This window comes from Leptonychotes weddellii, chromosome 5 (genome assembly GCF_054177405.1).
Source record: "Leptonychotes weddellii isolate Sample4059 chromosome 5, ASM5417740v2, whole genome shotgun sequence".
Lineage (NCBI taxonomy): Eukaryota > Metazoa > Chordata > Mammalia > Carnivora > Phocidae > Leptonychotes > Leptonychotes weddellii.
This window is the reverse complement of record NC_138373.1, coordinates 41745890-41772735: the sequence shown is the minus strand read 5'-3', so window position 1 is coordinate 41772735 and position 26846 is coordinate 41745890. Positions and strand designations below refer to the sequence as shown.

The following is a 26846-nucleotide window of genomic DNA, read 5'->3' as shown; positions in this document are numbered from 1 at the left end:
CCAAATTCTAAGGAATTTCTAAGCAATTTTTATTGTACTAAAATTTAACTGAATTCAGTTATTACTTAAAATAAGTCCATTGACTGAGAATTGTAGACTTGTTAGGCATAGTTTTTTTTATATATATGGCAGTATTTTCTGCAATAGATTTTAACTTGAACATTTAGAGTTTTGAGAACTAAATGTTGACTGAAACAGTTTTTCTTTTAAAAGTCACAGTATTTGGGACACCTGGGTGGCTCAGGCAGGTCATGATCTGCCTTCAGCCAGGTCATGATCCCTGGGGTCCTGGGATGGAGTCCTGCATTGGGCTCCCTGCTCAGCGGGGAGCCTGCTTCTCCCTCTGCCTCCCATTCCCCCTGCTTATGCTCTCTCTCTCTGTCAAATAAATAAAAGCTTAAAAAAAGTAACAGTATTCCTGAGAACTGTTCCCTTTCTACTTCTTTAATCAAAAGTTGTTGGTCTATCTTTACAACTAAGATACATTTTTTCAGGGAGAGTAATTTGTCCAGATATTCTGTGGCGCATAAAATATTGCTTCAGAGTCTCGTGTAGAGACATTAATGGATAGTTATAGGGCCTCTGGACCGGAGGGCTCACAAGGTATAAATTTCAGAAGCATCTCTAGTGTTCTCTTACTGTGACTCAACCCAGTTCAATTTCAACATTGCACGATGTCTTCATAGGGTGATGGCATATTTAAAAATTTTTAATTTAAATGTTCACTTTGATTATGTGGATGTTAGAACCAACCCTTAAGTGAACAATTGAGCTTTCTTCTTGTAGTGGATATGGACATAAAGTCTTTTGAGTACGGGACCATTTTTCACTCAACTGTGCTGATTGTCATTTTTTGGTAAAGAGACAGGGAATGCATATTTACTGGGTGCAGTTGTATATTGTCTTCATCTTGAAACATTTGGTTAGACCGTCATTTTCATTTTATCTCTGTCATGCCTACAGTTTAAATAACTGATTTATCTGTATGCAAAAGCTTTGAGAATCATAGATTCCCACGGAAAGACTCCTAGTAGGATTGGTGTTTGCGTGCTTGAGTTTGAGGCTGGCTCTGACCTTGTTTATTCTCTGTACTTGGGAAAAGTTAGTTAGGAACATCCCCCTCAGAGTACTGTTATTATGATCACAAGACACAGAGTAGGTTAAAGTTATACTTGTAAAGTATAAGGTGAATATGAATTTTAATTCATTTGTCTTGTATACCATGCCTTTTGGTCTTCTCCGTAACTGTGGGCACTCATGAGGGCTGTCTCCATCCATTCACCTCCTGTAACAACAACAACAACAAAAACTGCACTCTGCGGGCCTTACGAACAGCAGAAATTTATTTCTCACGGTTCTGGAGGCTGGAAGTTCAAGATAAGGCACCAGCAGATTCCACTTCCTGGCTCAGAGTTGGTTCCTTCTGTCAGAATTTCACGTGGTGGGAGGGTTGAGGAAGCTCTCCGGGGTCTCATTTATGAGGGCACTGATCCCATCAAGAGGGCTCCACCCTCCTGACCTCATCTAAACCTAATTACCTCCCAAGGGTTCCACCTCCTGATGGAGTCACATTGAGCATTAGCATTCAGTATGAATTTGGGGGAACACAAATCATTTAGTACACAGCAAGGGGCTAATTTAGAAATGGGTATAACATTGAAAAATGACGGCTACACTTTTTAATGATGGAAAGGACACAGTAACAGTTCCTGGCCCAAACATATGCATTACCTCGTGAGTGTGCATGTAGAAAATAAGGAAAATGGCATTTTATTTGAGCAAAAAGTCTAGTGGTAGAAGCTGATGAATGGGTGAGTTGCTGCTTGTTAAGCAGGGCCGTGGTTAGGACACTATACAGCTGAAAGCTGGACTTTGCAGCTTTGTCTGGATCCCTTTGTGTTGCCTGAATTCTTCCACTTTGATTTTGCTCTTGGTCTTACGATCCTTAACGGGCGAGGGAAGGATATTGACTGAGATGCAGGTTAGTGATCAGAATAGCAGGTGTTGCTACCGTTCCCCCTTCTGTTGGCAACCATGCCAACGCACGTTCCCAGTTTCAGTCTGGAATTTGTGGGAAGGAACAATAAATAGTTGGTGAGCTGTGTAATAATTTAATATACACTTACAACAAAACAAGAGCTGCTACTTATTAATTGCCTGGTATGTGCCCGGTATGGTTACGTTTTATTGATGTGTGTATCTTCTTTAATCCTTCTAGCAGCCCATAAGCAAAAATGGTGATAGCACTGTTGCACTGATGGGGAAAGAGTATACGATAAATCAATAAATCGGGTAAATTACTCAAAGTTATAGCCAGTGATGGCAGAGCCCACTGTGGAGCCTAGTTCCCTCTCATGCCATGACTCTGCTTTTCCCTCTACATCATTATAGCCTCGTTGCCTTCTGTGATAACTCTGTTCCTTGAGGCTTGAGCAAGAAATTGTTGCATGATACCTCTGCAGGACAAAGCAACGTGCAAACCACTCGAGTGTGGAACCTTTCTCGGAGGCTAAGTATTGGATGGGTTCTAGGCCGTGCTCACCAGCCTGCTGGCTCTCCACGTGTTCCACAGAATGGGTGCACGCGAATCTGGGTCATGCTTCTCCTGTGTTGCTGACTCCGTGGAGCCTGGGATGCCCCAGGAAAGCTCAGGGCCTCTCCTGGGTGTGGATGTCACCTGGTTAAGCCTTTGGAGATCTGTACTTTGGGGGAAGTGCCAGGAATTTACCTGTTTCTCTAGTCTCAGTTCTAAGCACTTGGAGATTGTTGGCTTCCAACGACTGAAATTTCTTTCTTCAAAAGGTCTCAGATACATCCCTTCCTTGCTCGCAGCATGGTCCCCGCAGTTTGGGGCCCCATCCCTTTTGTCCTTGGAGAGCTGTAGCAGCTTCTTACCTGGGTTTCTCTGCCATTAGCCTCTTTTGTTTCCATTCAAGCCTCTGTGCTATTTTCAGATCCGTTTTATGCAGAGATTTCCTGTTGATTAAATGTGCCTGCTTTCTGGGGCTGTCGCTTGGCATTGTTCCCCAGAGTCCTGTGCTCAGACTGGGCTGGAGTAGGCCGATGACTGCGCTGCCTTCGTCCACTTCCTCCCTCCCTGGGCCGCTCTCCTCCATTGTGTCTCTCAGTCGGATAGTCCCTTCTTCCTCTTCTCCACCTGCAAAATCCTTCTGTGTAATTCAGAGCCTGCTGCTATTTTTCCACCTGGAAATTGTCCTCTGGCTTCTGTCCCTCACTGATCTCTTCCTTCTTGGAACCCCTCCCCCCACCCCCGAATTCTGTGCTTTATGATATCTTCTTTTTACTCACAGAAGTTTCTGAGTAGATTATCCTAAAACTTCAGGGCCCCCTATTCTTAAATCCCTCTGATGCCCAGCACAATCGGTAGGCATAAAGTCACCCGTTGTGGACGGATTCCTTGTCGCCCCGTGTTAGCTCTTCACCGTGGTGCTTTAAAATGAAGAAAAGTAACGAAATAACACATATGTACAGAAAAGTGCTGTGATTTTAAACTTAACCTGATACTCCCCTGCTGTGCTGAAGTGTTTTGTTTTGTTTTCTTCTTCTTTTTTTGTCTTGCCAGCAATCAAAGAGAAGTACACAGACTGGACAGAATTCCTCATTCGTGATTTGACTGGTTCCCGGACGGCACCTGCCAACCTCCTGGAAGGTGTATGTATTGTTGTTATTCAGCTATTCTGTGTCTGAAGCCTCACGGTCACATGAGCACCTTTGCCTATATCCTTCGGCAGGTACACGTGTATTACATGTGGATATCTCTATCCAGATAGCCTAACTTCCTGTTTTTTTCCTGAATTGTTTAGGTTAATGATTCTCATGGCACCGAAGTGTCTTCACCTGTGGTACAATCAATAAGTGGAAAATTGGCTTCTGTGTGAACACATTTTTAAGTAATACTGTGTTAGGATATCTTTCCACTATCCTATACATGTAAGCCTCTGTCCTATATTCGCGAATATAAATAAAATCCTGGAGAAGACCTGTTTTGTAGAGATGACCACAGAGCATATTTGTGCTCTCTTATAGTCTTGGAGCGTGTTGATAAGTGGTTCCATTGACTATTCCATTCTGGATGCATAACCTCACGCTAACAGCACACACGTGTTGAGTAATAATCGAATTAGCCTCCCTTATGAAAACAAGAGGAGAACTGGCTAATCATATTTCAGTGTGGTTAAGGTGTGCTTAAGGTACCGAAGAAAAAACAGTTTAATCTGCAATCTTGATGGTTCATTTGACAATAATTTTATGATAAAGCATTTTAATATTTACTATATATAATAGAACAGAAGGAGCACTGTACTGTCATAAGTAATTATTGAGGTACCAAATCTGTTTGAGGAATGCTCCCCCCAAAAAGGGGGGAAACATAGTAAATAACAGGAATACGATGTGGATTGTGACGGTATGATTACTCTCTTAACGTTAACTATGAATTTCCCTCCTCTCATAAATGACATTGACTTTTGGAACACTACTGTCTAATATACAGTTATTCGGTTTTATTCTGTGAAGATTTTGCCTGGTGTATTTGCTTATCTTAATGGCTCCTAATTTGTTTGGTTAACAAATCAAAATGATGATTCTTCACCCTTTCAGAAGGACAAAATGTCTTACTCTGTTCATTTTTTTATTTTTAACATATTTGCCTACAAGGCTGACTGAACAATCACCCTTTTCATGTGCTAACGTGCTGAGAAGGTTTCTTATACGGGGCAGTAATTATATATATATATGTATATATATATATATACATTCTCTAAACCAACTATGGGATCAAGTGTAGAAATAACTTTACATAATTGTCTAATGTAGCTGATCATTAATGTATATTATACATGTCGTTGACACATATTCATGCTTTGCCCAAAGTATGAGAGAGTGACATTATAAGATGAATGTCTGTTGAATCATGGGGTAAGTTGATAGCCCCATAGTCTATGGGAAAATAGACATTTAGCTACCACGTATTTTCTAGCAGGAGGCCAATTTGGTGTAACTCTTCTTAAAAGCATGCTTATTTCTAACAAATGCAGTTTTATCTGGGAAGGGTGATTTGTTTGGTGAGAACCGAGCACAAACTGTTATGTTCTGTTTACTTGTGATTCTTGTTGTTGGACAGAGGGCTGGGTGGGATGAACGTGTGTGTGGAAGGAGCGGGAAGAGGATGGGGGTGGAGGGAAACACCAGACTGTTTGCCAGTAGCTTGGATGATGGTGTGAAAAAATATTATCTTCTGCTGTCATCTGTTTCCATGAGAACCTTAAAATAAAGTTTAAAATAAGGAGTTTTGCTTCTGTTTAAACAGCCTCTGCGAGGGAAAGGCCCTATAGACCTCATTACAGTTGATTCCTTAATAGAACTTCAGGATTCTCAGAGCCCTTTTCAGTACTGGATAGTTAGTGTGATTGAAAATGTTGGAGGAAGATTACGCCTTCGCTATGTGGGATTGGAGGACACTGAATCCTATGACCAGTGGTTGTTTTACTTGGATTACAGACTTCGACCAGTTGGTTGGTGTCAAGAGAATAAATACAGAATGGACCCACCTTCAGGTAAGTGCCAAAGCTTTTGCTGCTGCAAAGTATTTTGGTAAAAGATGTGATATTTTCCTGGATGTGTCTCTGGAGAGTTTGTTAGCTCCGTGGTATCATTTACACATGTGTATGTGAATATTAAGCATTTTAACCTCAGAATACTCTTCTATGGGAAATAGAACTCAAGACCTCAGTAAATAGTGTTCTAAAAGGAGAAAGCAGTAGAGGCTGTGCTGAAGTTGATCTCATTCCTTTGGAATCACTGATTCACAAATGAAAGACACAATGGACTGGGACTTGGTCATATTCTCCCTTTTTCTTTAGGAATTTTGACAGTCTTGGAAGTAGATTCCAAAATCTCTGTCTGCCCATACATCCTCTATTCATCCACCCGCCCCCACTTATCCATTCATTTATCCATCTGTCTCCATTCATCCATATCCCTCCCTCCATCCGTCCATCCGCCCACCCATCCACTTACCCACCTATACATCTACTCATCCTCCAGCCTCCCACCTATTTGCCCCCCCCCATCTCCTTCATCCATCCATCCATCTATATCCATCCATCCATCCATTCATCCATCTGACTATCCAACCAAATGCTGTTATATAATCTGTCCTGACCTGGAAATAGCAAAGAGGAAATCATCATACTTTTTTCTGGCACGTCATGGATTTTAATTAGCTCCAAATGCCCTGTCAAATGACTTTCTGCAGACTTAATTGGATGGAAGAATGCATTATGCTTCCTGATGTACCTCACTGGGCAAAAATCTCCCTGTTCACAAACTAACCATTCTTGAATGTTTACTATGTGCCAGGTGATTTTACATCCGCTGTGTTGTTTGTTTTGATTACAAAAAGTGCTCCATGTTTGGTGTGAATATTTCCTTTTCCACCAGAGAAAATTTGAGACTGAGGCTAAGCTGCTTGTCCAAGGTCATCTAGCTTGGAGAGAGGGGATATACTATAGTTCAAATTCCTAGGCCCTTTGCTCATTTCTTCCCATCCCCCTGCTGCCCATACTAGACTTACCAACCTTTTGATGGGTATCTTCAGAACGAAAAATGTTGGATCCTTACGGAATTAAAGACATCAAGGTAGAAATATTAATTTCTTCCAGAGATTGCTGGTTTTCATTCTGATCAATTTCACCAGGTATATTGGAAGTGAAGAGCCAAGTCCTTTGTTAAAATTGCCGGAGATTTTTTTTTTCTCCCTTATTAGTTGCCAGTGCTAGTCTCGAGCACACGAAACCAAGGACTTGCATTTTTCCTTTCTGTCACTCAAGGGCTTTAATTGAAAAAAAAATTTTCTTGGTTCTGTATGTCATGGATTTGCATTTGTGTTGAGTTTGACAGGCATATAGACACGTAACATGGTATTTTATTAGTAGTATTGTTGTCAACATTTTGAGAAGCAGCCAGGAAATCCATTTCTACCCTGAGTAATTTTGGACTATGATGACAAACAAAGGGCCTGTCAGTGTTGAGAAAAGATCTAAGCTCACATTTGCCTTGGGATTCATAACCTAGCAGGAGAAATTTACTTTGTGTGGGAAGTTGGGTGTATAAATCTTAGCTTAGTATCTAATTGCTTTATAAATTTTGGGAGATCCCTACGTTTGCCAGTGTGAACATTTATAGCAAAGCAAAGGGTTATTAGTGGCTTCTTAGGTTCTGTTCAGTGTGCCTTTGCTGTGAAGTCATGGGACTCCTACTCAAAAGCAAGAATGGAAAGTGTCACCATAGAAACTTGGGAAATATTTGCAAAGGAGAGTGCTCTTTCTCTTTTGTAGATAATTTAATGTCTTTATAAGATAAGAATAAATTGTGTTTACCTGTCTTAATAATTTTCTGGACACGAGTTGTCCATTGCATGGAAGAATTCGTGGGTGTCCTTCAAGAGCTTGGAGAAGGCATTCATCATTAAGTTATTTTCCCAACATTTAAATTGTTGGCAAGAGAAGTTTTGTATGAGAAGAGGAAAATAAAAGGCAAAAGGACACTCCAAATGTGGCCTTTAGTTCTTCAGATGCAGCAGTTGCAAGATGAAAACTGGATTCTCTTGCCTCATTTAGCAGAACAGCATGCGGGGCTGCGATTATTACCTGTGTGTTTTATTATTTTTTTAAAGTTTTTATTTAAATTCTGGTTAGTTGACATACAGTGTTACGTAAGTGTACTATATAGTGAGATACAGTGAGTCAGCACTTCCGTACCTCACCCAGTGCTCATCACGACAGGTGCACTCTTTCATCCCCATCACCTGTTTCCCCCACCCCCCACCCATCTCCCCTCTGGTCACCAGCAGTGTGTTCTCTAGCGTGAAGACTCTGTTTCTTGGTTTGTCTCTCTCTCTCTCTCTTTTTCCCTTTGCTCATTTGTTTTGTTTTTTAAATTCCACACATGAGTGAAATCATATGATATTTGTCCTTCTCTGACTGACTTGTTACACATAACATTATACTTTCTAGCTCCATTCATGTCATTGCAAATGGCAAGATTTCAACCTTTTTGATGGCTGAGTAATACTCCATTGTATATATATACACACCACCTCTTCTTTATCCATTCATCAGTCAGTGGACACTCAGGCTGCTTCCATAATTGGGCTATTATTTACAATAATATATAATAATAATAATATGTAATAATAATATGTGTTACTTTGGGTTTGTGTAAATTAATTTCAAGACCCAGAGTAACTTAAAACTTACATGGTAGTGCTCTTTGCTTAACTGAAATGTAGGTGGGAATAAAATTTCAGGCTTGCATAAAGATATTAGCTATTGTTCTTAATCCCGAGTGTTGAGTGTTAAGTGGTGTGAGAGGGAGATTTGGAGGTGTGGAGGCCCAGGGCAGAGGATAGATGTTTCGGGTGCACCATGAGAGGAAGCCGTGCAACCCCCCCAGCCTCCCTGCCCGCTGGACTGGGTGTCCCCATGAACTGCCATCATCGCGAAAATGGACCACTTGATCTCTCTACTTTTTAAAGGGCACGATCTTTCTCAACTGTTCAGTACCAAGAAAGGTAGGAATAGGAAATAGAAAGTAGCTAGTTTTCAGAACCTCTAGGAAAAGGGGCTGCTTTGATGCTGTCCACCAGAGAAGCTTACAGTCACTGTGCCTTTTCATTTCTGGCCCGAGTCGGAGAACACAGGTTGGGGCTTCACACCCTGGCCTATTCAGGGGTCATGTAGGTGCCGGCGGAGTAGGTCAAATCCAGCTTCTGTGAAGAATGGGTGAGCGGGCAGGAAGTGGTGAAATGCCAGGTGATCAAGGAAGGGCGGCAGTAGCTAAAGTCCTTAGTGGTCCAGGCTTTATCAAGAACTGTACAATACAGTAATTCAGCACTTCCCTCCATCACCTGGTACTCATCATGACAGGTGCACTCCTTCATCCCCATCACCTGTTTTCCGCCACCCCCCACCCACCTACCCTCCGGTGACCAGCAGTGCGTTCTCTAGAGTGAAGACTCTGGTTTTTGTTTTTTGTGCTTTTGGTTTTTTTATTTGTTTTTCATTTTTGTTTGTTTGGTTTTGCTTGAAGGACCTTTAATGAAGGCCAGAAATACAATGTGGAGCAAGAACCATGCAGAAGGGTTCTGTTCCAGGCATTTTGCCTTGTACAAGTAGAATGAAGTCACCAGGTCAGACTTTTAACTGGCATTATTTCAGACATTGTTCCAACCCCTTCATCTTACAGTAGAGTCTGAAGCCTCGAGGTTAATGACTTGGTGGGTCAAGGTCACACCACGAAGCTGAGCTGCAGCTAGAACACTGGCGTCCAAACTCCCAGCCCAAGTCTCCTTCTCCTCCATTACACTAACATTGGGAGTTGACAAAAGAAAGGGGGAATAGGAAGGGTGATTTTTTCCATAAATTAAATCAGCTTTAAAAGCCAGGCAGATGTGTTGGAGTCCCTTTCAGCTTCAGTGTTGAACGGAAGGCAAACCGCATTCATTTAGGGACTTTCCGGCACATTGGCCTCCCCTGTGACCCACCGGGGTGCTAAGCATGCCCTGTCTTTGGGGTGCTGTTCTTCTAGATGTAGCATGACCCACCCCCCTCGCTTTGTTCAGACCTGAGAGGATTTTAGTAGCCCCTCGAACTGAACATCTGGGTCTGAGTCTCTGCTGTCTCCCCAGTGTCTCACCCAGTGCCTGGCACGTAGTAGGTGCTCAGTGAATATTCGTTGAATGAATTGACTGAATAAAAAGTTGGGTATGTCTGGAGGGAGGGCAGGAACCAGCCAAGTCCACCTTCCAGGAGCCAGATAATTGATGGGGCTGTGGATGCCCATCTGGAGTGGAGGGCCTGGAATGAAGACACCCCCAGAATGGCAGGGGCTGTGCTGTCCTCTTTGCCCCTGATGTGGGAGGGGAGCTTTTGAAGACAGGGTCAGATCAAGGAGAGATGCTCTGCTATTCAGCACCCAGCATGGCTCCAGGACCTACTCCATGCACAGGAATATGGCCTGTGGGCTTCCTGATCATTTTTGTTCCTCTAGAGGAGTTCATGTGTGCCTCCAGCTTGAGGAAGCTGGCGGAGTAGGAAAAACATGGACTTGGAGCCAGGGTCCAAGTTAGCTTCTCCTTGCACTTTTGTTCCTCCCTACAGAGCCCTGGGAAGTACCTCTACTTTCCTCCTCTGTGAAATGGGGTAACTATACATTTGCTGTGCTGCTGAGTGTCACAGTGTACCGCAAGCGATTGGCGTTTTCTCGGTATTCAGTCTGTAAGCAGAGTTTTATGGTTACGTTTGGTTTTCTAAGAAATTTAAGTAGGTCATTGAGGTCAGGAGTTTTTTAGAGATTCCCCCCCTGCTTTCATATTTCTGGATGCTCAGAAAGCAACGGAGTCTTACATGTTTTTGCAGAAACTAAGGACACGAAACTTTGTGAGGTCTTTCTCATCTCTAGGTGTTTTTCCATATATATATATATTTTGCCTTCTCAATCTTTATGTCAGCGTTTCCTTTTCCTTTTTCTTTTTTTTTTTCTTTTTCTTTTAGATAATTCCTGGAGTCGAGAAGCTTGTGAACTATTTCTTAGTCGAGAAACAGCCCCCAAACGCTTTCTGTATCAGGTAGCTCAGGTGGCCATAAAGAAATGCCAGTGAGTGGTGGGTTCAGACGACACAGATGATTTTCTCACTGTTCTGGAGGCTGGAAGATCCCAGATGAGGGTGTCGGCAGGGTTGAGTTCTGGGGAGAGCCCACTTGCTGATTTGTGGATGGTCTCTTCTTTATGTGCACACGGAGAGAGAGACAGAGAGCTCTGGGGTCTCTTTTATAAGGGCACTAATCCCATCACGGGGACCCCCCCTTATGATCTCATCTAACCTTGATTACCAACTCCCCGCCCCCCCTCTGAAGGCCCCATCTCCAGATACTATCCCGTTGGAGGTTAGAGCTTCAACATATTACTTGGGGGGAGACACGAACATTCAGTTCTACAGCCTTCCCAACATCTGTTAACAGCCATAGACCAGTCTTTGCTCACTGGTGAGAGAAGGAAGGAGTGGTGGTTGCAGAGTACTTGAAGAAGGGGATCACTCCTCCAGGCCTTCATTTAGTCTGAGGCTGTGAGCTGGTGGTCTCACGCCCCTCTCCTGCTTTCTGCAGCTCTCACCTTTGCAAGAGCCGGCCAAACGCTCGCTCAGAGGGGGATCGCCTCACTTTCACGTAGGCTTCTAGTTAAAGATCGATCAGGCCCGATTTTAATTGCTTATTACTTCCCCACAAACAAATCGACATGATACACTCTATTAAATTACCTGCAGCACAGTCATTTTAAGAAAATGGTTTATGTTCTTTTAATGGTGCTATTTATTGTCCATAAACTTGTCGGTGTAACCAAGCGCCTCTCTGGCTAATGAAACACACACATGGAATATTGTTCTCTGCTTATTGAAACCATTAGGTGTGTAGCTTTTGCAGGTGGTTGAGCATACTGAAAAAAGTGCATCTGATTTTCACCTTTTAAGAGAAGTGGGCCTTGCCATAGGGTTACATTCCATATTAGGGCTTTATAGCCTCAGAAAGAAGACAAAGGATCTTAGGATTATAGGGCAGAGACCCAAATCCTGAGGAGCCTGGGTTTCTTGGTCTATTCAGGCTGCTACAGAGAATAAATAGCACAGACCTGGTGGCTTCTAAACAGCAGCATTCATTTCTCACACAGTTGTGGAGGCTGGAAACCTGAGATGCAGGCACCCCCAGATTTGATGTCTGCTGAGGGCCCGGCCTGCTTCCGGGGTCACAGACGGTGGCTTTCTTGCAGTGTCTTCACATGGGGGGAGGGGCGAGGGGGCTCTCCTTTGTAAGGACACTAATGCCATTAATGGGGGCTCCCCCCCATGACCTCCCAAAGGCCCCACCTCCTAAACATCACTTTGGGGGTTAGGATTTCAACGTATGACTTTGGGGAGACAGCAACATTCAGCCCGTGGCCCCAGGCTTCTGGTTTGCTGGGAGAGAGATGGCATCAGGAGGACTGGGGGCTCGACTTTCAGGGATGACTTGGGCCCAGTGGTGCCCTGCCAGGTGCGTGTGGACACAGGTGTCAGGAAGGGCGAGCATCCTTGTGGGGGTCTCTAGGTCACCTGGCTTCGGTTCGGGAGTCCAGCTCGAACTCTGGCCAGCTGGGCTTTTGCTCTAGGTCTTGCATAGTTTTCTTGAACTGTCCTTCTCTTGCCCTCCTCTCTGTCTCAGCGGCTCCCCCGCCCCCAGACCACGGGAGTTCTCCTGCCTTTTCCCACCTTTCCTGTCTTGTCTTTGGCAGTCGCCATCCTTTCTCATGACTTGCTTCTCCTTTTACTACTATGCCAAGGCTGAACTCCCTGGCCAGCTTCCAGATCCCTGGGAAAGTGAATTAGTTCTCGCCTACTCGGGAACCCTAGGCTCTTGCGTGTTGTTTCCGTCCTGAGTCCCTCATGACCTGCTGCTCTGGTGCCCTCAGGTCTTTCCCTCCTAGAGCTCTCTGAGTTGCCTCTCCTCCACTGGGATTTTGATGCAGTGCCCCTGAGCTGAACCATCTTCCCATCCTCCTGGGACAATTCAGAAGGCTGTGAACCCGTCCCTCTTCCTCCTTTGTGGGACCCCGTGATGCGCGATGTCTCCCTCAGCACCCCTGCTCACCTGTGGATGTTGGAGGGACCATTCCTCCGTTTTCTGCACAGGTGTTAACTGGGGCTTCACTGTGTTCCCCTAAATATGTCAGAAGCTACTAAGAGGAATCACATTCTATTCTTGTTCTGATATAGAAATGCCAAATTGGAAGAAAAAAAAAATTCCCCCGAGGTAGAAGAATGTAAATAAAAGTTAAAATATCCTCTCTTGTCGTTAATAACCCTTTATGGGACTTTGCGTAACCGACCATGAGTGACGGGGGCTGTGCCTTGATAACCTGACTCCTTCCTGCACCATCTCTCTCCCATCATAATTATGGGAGTCTGAAAAGACTCAATAAACTGCTTGAAACACAGGAGCTTCAGGCTCAAGGTGAGTTCAGAAGCTGTGGGCATCAAAATATACGGCTGCATGCTGAAAAGCAGACATGCAAGAAATTAAAAATATAGCCCCAAAGGTTTAATGTCGCCTTTTAACTGTGCTTAAATTCATATTCATGTCCTGTCTGTCTGTCTGAAATAGCCTGGGTTGATATAGGGAAGGTATAAACATATCTCCTTCAAGTGAGTGCTTCTGCAAATCCTATTTTGATAAGGTCTTAAATCCGTTGAAATCAGATCATAAAATCCCCCTGCAGTCTCAGCAATCGGTGAAAACAGTGCTCAACAATTTTTTTTCTTTCAGTTTTGCATTCAGCCAGAGTAACCTCCGTTCGTAAATCTCTCTGTCCACCCCCCTCCCCCCACCCCACTGCCTGGGGGGGAAATATGGGCAACATGTGGTGTGTTAGCAACATTTCAAGTGTAAATATTAAACTTGGTTGGTAAATTTTAATTTACCTTTTAATAATTTTCTGGCTTACAGAGTCTATTTTTAGCATACGAGAGCTTAGAGATCTAGTGAAAAATATACTGTAATATCTGAAAATGCCAGACAAGAGTCATTTCTAGTTTAGAAATTTATCCGATAACAAGTTCTTCATCAGTGGATATTACTTCCCAGGTGATTCATGGATTTTGGGGCAGCGGATGACTGAGGATGGTGCTAATGTGATTTATGCCAATAAATTACTTATGGAATGCCCATAGAATGCATGCAAATGTTCCCCAAAGGGCCCTGTGAAGTTTAGTCTTCATTTCTGATTGCAGAGTCTCAGGTTGCTCTTTACCGTCAGAAAATCCCGTTAGCAGGTGGCCTTTTATGGGGCAGGGTGTAAGTTCTTACGGTCACTGAGTATGCTGAGTGACTCTGAGAACTTGGCAGATATAAAATTCAAAGGGAGAACCACCCCGCAGAATATTTTAGTCCTTAAACGCTTATGTGGTTTGCTGTTGATACAGAAATCTATCCTTTGAAGATGGCGTCTGAGTGGAAATGTGCTCTGGAAAAATCCCTTACTGATGCCGCACACTTTCCTCTTCCAATGGAAGTATTTAAGGTAAGATGTGGGTTAGTGGCGACTTGTTTACTCTTCTCCACACTAACCGTTCTCCAGTGAAAAGTTTCTCACAGCCAATCATTTTCCACGGTTGGAAGAGCTACCTGCTCAGCGGGGTCCCATTTGAAATGTTTAAAATGTTACCTGTGTGCTTTTGCCCTGTGTTGTCATCTTCACAAATTCCTCATATTACAGAAGCCTGGTTGGAATTCTGTGGCTTTACCGCTTTTCTCCATGTTGTATTATTATAGAATAATAACACCTCATGTGCGCTCCCTCACCCCTTACGAAAGGAACAGGACACGTAGCAAGTCTATTTTTGGTATTTATTTGGTAAAAATAATAGAAAGTGATGCTCCTCTTGATGGTTCGGTTTCCTGGATAGCCCGAGAAATGTGTGTGAGTATCTGAGGGGCAGTAGGCCTGGGGGTTGCTAACAGAAGGGAGGTGGACACACAACTGAAATGGATCACCAGGTTCTTACCACTGTAAAATGATGCCTGGCCCTTCTACATAGATGAATACGAAGCTGTGGGCGATGATCCGTGCGGGCCAGAGGGAGTCCTGAAACGTTCTCTCCCTCCCTGAACCCCAAGTCCTTGGGTGGCTCAAACATGGTCGCTGTTGGCTGGAGGAAAGTGGTTTTCCAGGCCCGAGGGGGCACATTTCTGCCACACACGTCCCCCGAGGAGACCAAAATGCCGATGGTGTGAGGTGCCATGGGCAGCAAGAGTTTAGGGCCTGGGCGCGGGCTTCCTGAATTTCAGTTACCCCGAAGGCCTCACTCAGAATTGGAACCCATCACGGCAAATTGTGAACCTTCTCAATCTGCACTTTCCTTGTTGTAGAATTGGAGTTAAAAAGATGGCTTTTTTGAAGCTAGAGATGAAATTATGTTCTGAGGTTATTGGGTAGATGACTTTTACAGTGTTTTGATCCTCCTGTATTAGAAGAACAGCATAGATGGAATAGGCTACTAGGGGCTAGTGATCGCTGGAAGTAAAACGATGTCTTGGGCATTTTTTTTTTTTTTTTTGCTAACTGATCGAATACTTCTTTCCTCACCTCTCCCATCCTCCCTTCCTCACTTCCTTCTTTCCTTCCTTTCTTGCTTTCCTGATAACATCCTGTCTGGAAAAGATAGAAAATAAGAAAGAAAAACAGCTTTTGCTTTTCCATAACTCACCTGGCTCCATGGCCTCTGCGTGTCCCCCTGGGGACCCCGACAGTTGGTGTCCACTCTCTTCACAGTGGCCTTCGTAATATTTTTAGTGTATACACTGGATCATGTCCCTCACTCTTGACAAAATAGATTTTCTTTTGAAGTATATTCTACACCTGTGAGGAGCTCAAAGAGTAATGGATGAAAGCACGACTATGCACCTCCAGTCTAGACTTGAGAGGTCGCCACCAGAAGCGTGTCCTTCCCCGACGCGCTCTCCTGCCTCTTCGAGGGGACCCGGCACCCTCACTTTTGTGGGGATCATTTCGCTGCTTCTCTTTGTAGTGTTACTGCCAGTGTATGTCTTCCTAAATGTTATGTATTTGCTTTTGACAAGGTAAGAAGCAGATATAAGCCTACTTATTTCAGAAGAGGCCTTTGCCTGGGGCACCTAGCAGGCTTAGTCAGAGGAGGATGTGACTCTTGATCTCCAGGTTGTGGGTTCGAGCCCCACATTGGGTGTAGAGATTACTTAAAAAAAAAAAAAATCTTTTAAAAAAAAAAAAAGAAGAGGCCTTTTCCTGCTCTTTGGAGGGGAAAACAGCTGGATGATGTTTGGTTAACAAGCTGGCTTTGCTTTTCCTCAGTTGACAAGAGTCAACAAAGTCATGAGCTGGTCTTAAGAGAATTAGGGTTTATCGTAGTTGAGCCATCTGCCAGAGCTGCAGCTGAACTCCAGGTACTGGACATCCTGAGAAATATGGACAGAAACCAGTCGGTTTATATTTTCTGCTTTTATAGCTTACTCTGTTCCAGGAACAGGCCCAAGCACTACTCTTCTGTGAAGTGAATGGAATGTTCTCCTCGGCTCCAGGCAGCTTGTGTAGTGTTTGGTCAGAATGAGCCAAATACTGTCCACAGCCTCGTCGGTCTGCCGCGCTTTGGCGTTCTCCCCTCAGGTCACGAAGATGAGGCAGTGCTGCAAGCCATCTTCAAGATGGTGGCCTTCAGTATCCTTCTCGCTTTGAATGAGAATGTCTTTATTCTTTCTTTGTGCTTCCCTGATTGTTTGGGTAAAGAATTCTAGGCTCGCTGTCACTTTTCTCAAGAATTTAGAGGTATCACTCCATTTTCCCTCCCTTCTCTGGACTCTTGTATTTTCCTCCATTGTCCTGCAATTTCGCAGTTGATTGCCATGGTGGACATCTCTTTTCTTCCACAGTGCTGGCCACCTCCGGTGTCTGCCTTTAATTTGGGGATGTTTCTTGTTTAAAACGATGCCTTCCACTGCTCTTTTGCTTTCTTGATCTGTATGTGGACGTGCTATTCCTGGACTGTCTTTTTACTTTTTTTATTTTCCCCCTTTCAGTTCTACTTTTCATTTCCTTGTCTGTTGGTGGCACTTCGAGAAGTTTTATGAACTTATTTGTACTGTCCTGTTTTTACGAGCGCTTCTTTGGTGGGTTTTTGCTGAATGCTGTTTATAGCCTCCTCTCCTTACCACATGGATGCATGAGTTCATCTTGTTGGAATTACTGGTTTTTGAAAGTCTTCTTTTTTCCCCTGAAAAATTTGTTTCCTCCATGTTGGTTTGGTTCCTGATGTTCTTGTTGGAGGCTGAAAATCCTTGACCGTGGCTCTTGAGTAAGAGGGAGGTTAGAAAGCTGAGGGCAGAGCTGGTCAGTGTAGATGACCTTGGAGAGCTACTTCTTTGTATGGTGCTGATTTTCCAGGGGAAGTTTTTCAGCTTCCAGCCTGGGGCTCAAAGTCCAGCCGCTGGTGGTGTGAGTGAGTGGGGCAGAAGAGGGCCGGGGTTTTGGCACCGAGGGCCCAGGGGCCATCTGTTTCACCCTCTCTGCTGGAGACTGGGAGGACGGTTGATCTTTTGGAGTAGGGAAGGGGACTTCTTCCCTCATCTGCTCCCATTTACTGCCAGGTTTTTTTTTTTTTTTTTTTAAGATTCTATTTATTTGAGAGACAGAGAGAGCATGTGTGAGCACGGGGAGGGGTGGGGGCGGGCTAGAGGGAAGAGGAGAGAATCTCAAGCAGACTCCCCACTGAGCACCAAGCCCAACTTGGGGATCCATCTCATGACCCTGGGATCATGACTTGAGCTGAAACCAAGAGTCAGACGCTCAACCAACTGCACGCCCCCACCCCCCGCCAGATATCCCACATTCACTCCCAGTTTTAGGCCCATGTGGTATTACTGGCTTCTGAGTCTCCTGAGGATTCTGCAGTTTCCTTGGATTGGTTCTCAGCTTAGCTGCTGAAGCCTCGGGATTTCGCTCTGTTGATGGTGTTAAATTAGTCCCTTCTTGTTCGTCTGCATTTTTGCTCCCATACCTTTGTCGCTATTGAGAGGGTTCGTGTCTTAAAAAAAAAAAAAAACTCTTTACTGGAATTTTGGTTAGAGTTTAGGAAGATGTTAAATTAATGTTTCCGTTTGCCATCTGCATCTGGCACCCCCATGCAAGCGTCGTGTGGCCTGCGATGTAGGTGAAGCACCCCCACATCCTTCCAGGTTGTTCGGAGCCAGCTGGGACTCCATGCATGCTTCCCTGTGCACCTCACGTGTGGTGCCTCCCCTGTGTGCCAGGTGCTGGCCTCTCCGCAGCTCATCACATGCCTTTTGTACCTGTCTTGTTCTTTCTGTTAGATCCTGCTGAAGGATTCAACTGCAAATATGCATTCTCTTACAAAGCCTTCCCGGGGCCCGGGCCTCTGTCCCTACTCCCTTACGTGTCTCTGTCGTGCCTTGTCGCCCAGCTCACACTTAGACTTCGTTGTCTGTGTCATTCTTGGTGGACTGTCCATGTCATTTTGCCTAACTGAAGCTTCAGGAAGGCACGGACCGTGTCTGTCTTGTTCAGTGTTGAATCCATTCAGCCAGACTCCGTGGCGGCAGTAGGGCTCAGGAAATCCTGTCAAATGTATGAACAAATTCTTGACCAGTGTATTTAACTCATTGATTTAAAATATTTTGAGTTAATGTAGTCGTGGTTTAACTGGATATACAGACTTACTATGAGCAGCTACTCTCTGCAAAATGCTATTGACTTCGATTCCAGGGTCTCATCATTTGTCTACATTTCTCAAAATTCAGTGACCTTCTTCCCTCACTTTAGGGTTTTCCTGTTAGAATTCAGACTATTCTTTGGGGGGGGGGCACTGCTGAGAGTTCTCATTGCCCTCAGTGCTTTGTTCATAATGAATAAGTTGCTCTAAGAGTAGATACTGAATAGTTCCTGTTTTTCACAGGACAGATGGAATGGGCATTTTCATAAATAAAAATGGGTCGAGTTGAAAATTATGTGTTCTTAAAGCTCGTGAGGCACTTTCATGAATGTTTCCTCTTATTTCAATTTGGTGGGAAAGAAGTGGGCAGTTTCACTTTCTCAACCATGCTTTGTAGGGAGTGGATATTTATATGTTGAATTTTGGAATCGTGAGAACAACCACCATCCTGAGGCTGTTGTAATAAATGACCACAAACTGGGTAGCTAAAAACAATGGAAATTTATTAGGTCATAGTTTTGGAGGCCAGAAGTGGAAATCGAGGTGTCGGCAGGGCATGCTCCCTCCCAAGCCTCCGGGGGAGAGGCTGTCCCATGCGTGTGTCCTGGCTTCTGGTGGTTTGCCTGCAGTCCTTAGCATCTCTTGGGTTGTGGCAGCCTACCTCCGGCCTCTGCCTCCATGTGGCTTTCTCCCCTCTCTCTGTCCCAGTTTCCCTCTGCTTATGGGGACACCCATCATTTGCTGTGGGCCTGTGCTCATGCCGTCCCACTTCAGTTTAACTTGACTGCACCTGCAGAGACTTTGTTTCTAAATAAGGTTCCATTCCCAGGTTCTGGGTGGATGCGAATTTTTAGGGGACATTATGCAACCCAGTACAACCACATGTCCTGAATGTATAGTAATTTAAGAAATCATAGAATAGTACTCTGTACTGAGCTATCCTACTTACACGGGAGTAATTAAGCTCAGAGAAATTGCATGGGGACACGGGATGAGGTTCAGACTGTCTTAACAGTCCCTTCATGTTAATAGAAACGAGAGTTTTTGTTTTTTCTTGTCTCAAGTTTTTGTAGGTTTTGGTGAGCAATATTCTGCAGGGTACAAAAATAGAACTTATGTGGGTTTTTTTCCCCCTGTTATCACTGTTTGATCATCACTGCTTCTCAGCAGGCAAACTTACTTCTATTATTTTCATTATGGTAAAAGCTATACATGTTTGGATTCAGTCATGAGTCCTCCTCGATGCATGTTGTTATGGAAAATTGCCATAGTGTGCAACTGTTGCAAGACCGAAGTCGAAGCTATGGCATATCAGTGGCTGGAGTTGAGCAGTATTTCAAAGCAGTTTTTTTTTATTATTTTTACACTGTGGATAAAATGGGTATTTTGATGGAATGAATCTCATTATGCTGCGGTGTTTGTCACTCTGGGGACGTGTTCACACACGTGGTTTGGTATCTGTGTGTGTATGTCTATTAAACGCAGTCCGCTAGTGTTACCATACAGAATTCCTCATCTCGCATGAATATGGACAGTGATGCTGTAAAAACAAGCTCATCATTAGTATCCCTGCTGTGATTTACCCTTGATCTGAGAGAACACTTGGAATGGCTTTTGGGTAGCATGTTTTAGTGGGAATTCTGATTTCCCTTATTTGGAAAATGCAGAGGATCTTCAAAAGTGTCCATTCATTTGAAAGACAAGGAACTGATGAAATGGGTACCAAACAAAGGGAAAGGGATAATAAAAAAAATGCATTATATTGAAAAATAATTTTTTTTTCTGCAAACCAGCCTCATTATTAAGGGACCTAATATATTTGCTAAGAAAATCCATATATTACTACTCGTTTACCCATGAAGAAAGGTAAGTTTATAGAGGTGACCACAGTGCACATCAGCACAGCGTCTTGTGGTTTCCTTTTTCCTTGTTAGGTAACCTTTGCAACCCATCATTTGATTGTTGACAAGTCCTACTGTCCAAGTGAGGAGACTAGAAGAAAAGTGGTCAGCGATTTCTGTTCTGTTTCAGTTTTCAGTTGCACTAAATATCTGATGTCTGGATTTGGGGGAATTCAGTTAAATCTTACAAATGGGGCCGAGGGACATGGGAAAATAAGAGTGTAGCTCCAATTAACATAACATTCTGTGTGCCAGACATTCAGAAACCTTCTCTAATCACAGTTCCTTTTCATTCTCTGCAGTTCTCATGAGCTGCAATCTACATTTCTGACTCCACTCATCTGCCAGTGTTAAGTTGTGGACATTTCAGTGATGACTCCTACATACATCAAAGAGATCTACAAGTAAGAAGCTGGAGTCCCCAGTTTGCCAGTTAATTGAAACCAAGCATTTTTCCCTGAGGGGAATACCGATGTGTAGCCCGGGGAAAGCGCACACTCCATCTCACTTCACTCGCGACCACACCTTGTAATTGCAAGGAAAGAATGTTACTTGAAATGTCACTAAAACCCGTTATCCATTTGTATCCCTTAAAGAAGTGAACTCGCTCGAATATTTTTTCTTCCATTCCATTGGAAAAAAAAAAAAGTTTAAAATCTCAAGTGTGTTTGAAATTCCAAGTAAGCTGTTAGAGATTGACGGAAGAGTGGCAGTAAGTATAAGCCACAGAGACTCGAGCCCAGAACCATGGTGTCGTCCCCGAAGCCTGGCTCTTTCCCATCCCCAGCTCAACCCCACGGTTAGTGACCGCCAGGACTCAGAGGACGAAGATGAGGAGACAGTCATGGTTAGTCCATGACAGCAGAAGGCTGTAAAGCAAAATTAGCAGAAAGAAGAGCAGCATGGCGTGCACTCTGGAAACTCCAGTATAAACCTCCAAGGGTCCTCTCTTCCGGAGTGTCCCAGGGACGACTCTTCATTGTGACAACATGTGCTTTACTGTTGTCTGCCAGGGGAGCTCATCAGAGGCCTGGCCCAGGGGTTTTATTGGGTGCTGGCCACGTAGGCACCCTCTGCCTAGCACGGGTCCAAGTCCTAGACTTCCAGAAGGAAGTTTAGATCATATTGTTTGTACAAACAATCTTGGCACAGCGGGCCACTCTTCTAGGTAGGGGGATCTTTTTATCAGTGTAGGGTGCTGTTTAAAAGCCCTCTTCCCAGATGGCAGCCCAGGGCTAACCCCGCAAGCAGGCCCTTTCCAAGGATTGTGGTCTCTGGCCTGCTGTACATATTATTCCTTTTCTGCACATCTCTGTTCCATCTATCGACAAAGCCTGGCGGCTCTACCGTCACAGACTGTCCCAAATCCAGTCACTCTCCTCTTGGTCCATCAGCACAGCCCCAAGGACAAGCTTGCCATCCCTCTGTCCTGGACTGCTGTGTTAGTTTCAGAACTCTATCCCCAGCTGCTGATCATTGCTTCTCTGCGGCCAAAGTGATTCTTTTCAAACAAGATTCAGATCCTGTCACTCTTTTGCTTGTAACTCTCCGGTGGCATCTCCTCCTGCTCAGGGCGTGCTGTCCTGGGTCCGGCATGGTCCTGCTCCCTGCGGGCTCTCTGTCTGAGCCCGTCCGCTGGCTGAGGCCTTCCCGGGTGGCACCCCACCCTCTGGGAGACTGCTGCCCCTCCAACACGGAGCTGCCCCTGCTCAGGCCTTTGCAGTCATGCTCTGTCTGCCTGGAACATGACCCCAGATGCCTGCATGGCATCCTCCCTCACTGTGTTCAGGTCTCTGCTTAAAATAAGAAGCAACGTTCTCCACCATCATCTGTCCTCCCGCTATCATCGTGCTTGTCGTAGCACTGATCCCCATGCATATTCTGTATTCATTGGCTTTTTCTGCCTCAGATCTGTTCCCCCCCTAGCTAGAGCACAAGCTTCCAATAAGCAGATTGTGGCTCCATCCCCAGGGCCCTGAACGGTGCCTGGCACATTGTAAGCACGCAATAAAAATTCTTGAATGGTTTTAGTGAAGAAGTAAGTACAAAAATCAACTCTGAAGAATGGAGACTCTGAGGTGGCAAGTGTTATGTCGGTGGGGCGAATCCCGTGTGAGTGGCTCTGAACAGTGAGCTGTGGTGGATTGGCCGAGGAGCTGGTGTTTTCGTGACTAGCTCAGACTACCCGTGTCCGTCTGTGGCTGAGAGGAAACAGCTGAGAGCACTGAGAAGAATATTAGGGATGCGTTGGAATCGAGGGAACATCTCAGCGTCTGTGAGATCCCATGGCTAGTGAGGTTGCTGTGTCAGTGTGTGCATCTTGCTGACGATGATCAGAGTCACCAGGGTTGTGTGTGGGCTTGTTTTCTTTTCAGAGTGTCCGGCCCTTACTACCTCTCTTGGTGTTTGCAGGCATGCATGGTAAGGTGCTGGGTGTAATGTATCATTTACTCATTAAACAGATCCGTGCAGATAACCAGGAGCTTGAGGAATGGGCTCCTACTGTGCCGTCGGCCTCGGTAGCTACCTCGGAGTGACTGCATTCTGCCTTCTGGGCATCTGGTGTTCCACGGTATGGCCTGTCTTTCCCAGGGTCTCATCCACGTTCCTTAGATACGCACCATAACCACGTAGATGAGCTTTGGGTGTGGCAGCTGATGATTTCAGATCATTTCCATTTTTATAGGAAGCTGAGGGAGAGATGTGTTTTCTATGGGATATGGACGCCCAGACTCTAGCCATGATCCATCCCATTATTGCCAATTCTCGATAGATATCTGTGGCTGATGTGGAGGTTACTGGGAGCCTTCGTCAAGACTCACAGAGGATCAGAAGAGAGTACTTGGTCTAGTACTTGGAAAAAACACCAGGTCTCTTGGTGTTTGTCGTCTTCGACAGAAGTATCTGTTAAAAGGATCCCAGACTATGTATACATAACTGATTTGCCTTAAAGGGCACCCTCGCGGTCTGTTCATAAAGGGCTTTCGTGATGGCCAAGAGACAAGCTAGATGCCGTTTGATCCTGTCTCAAGCTGTGCCAGTCATGATTTCTTCATTGCAGCTCGCTCTCTCCAGAGGTTAGCGTTGAGCCAACCAAGGGAAGGGGCCGCTGGGAGAAGGCTCATTGGTCAAAGAAGATGCCGCACGCAGCCATGACTAGTATTACTATTTTTCAACACAAGCAAACGGACAGAGAAAGGCAGACATTCTAGCACGTACGTCTTCTCTGTGAAGAGTGTTCAGAAAGTGCTCCTACTGCCCCGACGGTCCCCCAGCCCGTGATTTCTTTAGCTCTCTTCAGCTTTGAATTAGGTACCTGTCGGTGTGATTGTAGATTTAACCCGTTGGAGGGAACCTCTTCCATATTTGAGGATCGAGACCTAGGTGAAAGGCTGGAGAGAGAAGTTGAAGTGTGGCAAAGAGAGAAAAGCTTTTCTTTCTCATTGCATCTGCTATAGCCAGAGGGGTAGGAAAGCATGGGAGCTGTTCAGTGAGGACGGATGGTGAGGTTGTGGTTTCTATGGTGACTGATTTCTTTTTCTCTTGTTCCGCCACTAAATACAGCAAATATCCCCTCATGGCTAAGTTTGGCCTTCAGGTGGGACACTTAGATTCTCCCAGAATCTTTCGGCCCCCTGTGTGGGGCCAACACTTCATTTCTTTGGTATTACATTCCATGTCCTGCATGGCACAGTGTCTGATACCAGACAATTTAGCAAATAAATGGTCTCATCAAGTTAAACCCAAATGTTCTTTTTCAAGAAGGGCTGTCTAAGACAGGGGGTCATTTTGGTATCCGACGGACGGCTCGCCCCCTGGGGTCCTGTCCTGTTCTGGGCTCACCGCATACCTGGGCATGAGGCCATAGGCTCTGCAAGGTGCGTGCGGCGCCCCTCCTTAGCTATTCTCAGTTCGTTAAGGACTTTGGAGAGGTTTTTGAAGCAGAGCCTCTCTGGGGTGCTAGATGGCAGAGAAGTTCAGTCCTTCCTGATGCGTAGAGAGGGAGGGAGTTCACGGCTGTTCCTCGTGTGCTCCGGGTTCATGAACCGCGGCACGTGAATTCCATAACGCAGAGAGGATGATGGGGGCCATCTCGTTTTTATGAGCTTTGGAGACATGCAAGAGAGGGCAGGTTTGGTCAGGCAATAAATGTAAATATAAAAATGGCAAAGCCTGGATCCATGGCGTTGGCTTCTAACGATGGCGCGAGCACAGGGGCCCCAACACGGCTGCCTGCAGTCGGCCTGATAGCGCCTCGCTTTTAATTCTGAACATGAAGAATTTAAGAATAGAGTCAACTTTCTGTTATCTGCTCCGGGAGTTATCATTCCCAAATGGCTTCTGTTTGCCACTGATTATTCTGGTTCCGGCCAGGTACTGTGGTTTCAGGGAAGGCAGGATAATATGAGCTTGGACTCCATGTGATCGGGGTTGGGATGTGAGACGGGGGCACAGCGTGCATCTCTAAGACAGAAACGTTTGGAAGGGATTGTCATGTTGTATTCTTATCTGTTCGGATTTTCCTTGCCACTCTCCACTGGTAAGAATAATTAAGAAGCGGTTCTACTTGTTTGTTCTACGGAGGATTTGGTAATGGGCCACAATAAAATTGTATAGAGGCAGTTTTCTTTCCACCAAAAACACACAGAGATCCTTTGTAGGTTAGGTTGGACTTTTTTTTTTTTAAAGATCATTTATTTATTGAGAGAGAGCGTGCGAGTGGGGGGAGGGCAGAGGAGGGAGAGGGAGAGGGAGGGACTCTTGAGCAGGCTCCATGCTGAGTGCAGAGCCTGACACGGGGCTCGTCTCATGATGCTGAGATCATGACTTGAGCTGAAATCAAGAGTCAGACGCTCAACCGAATGAGCCAACCAGGCGCTCCTGTTAGGTTGGGCTTCCAATCTCCATGTGCCTTTTATAAACAGGCACTTGCAAATTGCAGTATCTCAAGGAGGGAGATTGGCATAAGGGGGAGTCTAAATCCTTTCCTTCAGGGGTTTATGATCTAATAGAAAACGAGGGTCCCAGCACTGATGCTTCTGTGCCGTGAACCCCCAACTTTCACTAAGCTCCGTCCTGCCTTGAGAAAGGCACTCTGAGGGGGTTTGTGTGTATCGTGGGTATAAATGAAAGCGTGGGAATCTTCACTTGCTTGGACAGCCATCCCTCCTGAGTTACCTTGTCTTGATGGCATGAAGTCAAGGGTAAGATGAAAATCTGCCTCCAGGGACACCTGGGTGGCTCAGTCGTTAAGTGTCTGCCTTCGGCTCGGGTCATGATCCCGGGGTCCTGGGATCGAGCCCCACATCGGGATCCCTGCTCAGTGGGAAGCCTGCTTCTCCCTCTCCCACTCCCCCTGCTTGTGTTCCCTCTCTTGCTGTCTCTCTCTAATAAAATCTTAAAAAAAAAAAAAGAAAAAAAAGAAAATCTGCCTCCAGTATTGTCTCCAGTCCCACGTATAACTAGAAGGATAAACAAATCAGATAAACTTTTACATGAATATGTAATGTTGTGTTTAACATTTAAGAAGAGGAAAGAGTAAGTTTAGAATAGTAGAGATCCAACTTAAAGCTTGTTAATATTTACCAGGATGTCCCGTGTGTGGTTGCTGTTGAGATTTCTAGGTCCTAGCAGGACTGATTCTTGCCCCTAGCATCTTGATTTTCCTAAAGTTACTTACATGCATGCATACTTAACTCCAGTCTGCAGAGGAGTTCAGAAACTTTAGTTATTTCAGTTGTGATTTTGTACAAATTGGTCCATTCACTGGACCTTAATTGTTTCTGAGCTACCAGTGATTCTGAGAGGCTGCAGGTACATCCGTGAGGAGGTGAGGAGGTGAGCCAGGCCAGGCCAGGATAGGAAGTGTTACAAATCCTTGTTCTTGTGTGATGAGTCGCACACCTTTGGAGTATCTCTGGAATATATAGAAACCCTTTCAGACCAATTAGGGTGGGGTACAGAGGCACAAGATAAAAAGTGCAAGTAAAGCTGGGGATGCTTTGCATGAAAGCCAGCGTCATGCTCCCTTGGGAGAGTTCTGGTTATTGAGCCCCACAGGGTGGGAGAATTGGCCACTGGGCCCTCTCCATGTGCTGTGACATTTTCTACAGAGTGGCTCGACACAGTAGACGTCCTTGGTCTTCCTGGATGCTTGGGGAGTCTCCAGGCTCAGAGAAGTTGAGCCCCCATCCTACCCTGTGCCGGGAGCCCATGGTGGATCCAGGACACACACACAGACCTATCTGAATCCCAGGGCCGAGATCTTTTTCCTTTTGCTTTTGAACAGTCTTTAGAAGTACATGAGGGTATTTAAAAGCTGAGCCCAATGAGTATTATTGCAACAAAGGATGAGAAAATAAATCCTGAGAGGATAAAGTATTTGCCTATCAAAGTATCATGCCAGCTGGAATATACTGAGTGACCCCTCCTTGTTCCATCACAGAGGACATGACAGAGGCTCTGTGGGCTTTTAGGGAAGGATGATTCTTTATTGTCATAATTAACAAATGCCCCCATTTATTTCAAATGCCCATACTCCGTGTAGAAGTAGAACCACTGGTGTGGGCCAGTAATAGGGGCCCCATTTTCCTGGACCGCAATTAGCTTGGGAAGAGGCCTAAGACCAGTTTGGG

At 45.0% G+C, this 26846-nt stretch overlaps 1 protein-coding gene across 7 annotated transcripts in view; it reads left to right on the top strand.

The window, feature by feature from the left end:
• The window catches only part of SFMBT2 (Scm like with four mbt domains 2), a 229429-nt gene that overhangs the window by 102629 nt on the left and 99954 nt on the right, over positions 1–26846 (top strand). For 6 of the 7 annotated variants that reach the window (XR_014145456.1, XM_081820544.1, XM_081820545.1 and 3 more), the window contains 3 exons: positions 3584–3672; positions 5330–5576; positions 14033–14130. Coding sequence is in view for 6 of the 7 variants with exons in the window: in XM_081820544.1 (XP_081676670.1) it covers positions 3584–3672; positions 5330–5576; positions 14033–14130 (434 nt within the window). In the remaining variant the exon portion in view is untranslated. The remainder of the gene's footprint in view (positions 1–3583; positions 3673–5329; positions 5577–14032; positions 14131–26846) is intronic. The other variant, XM_081820548.1, reaches the window with a different exon arrangement.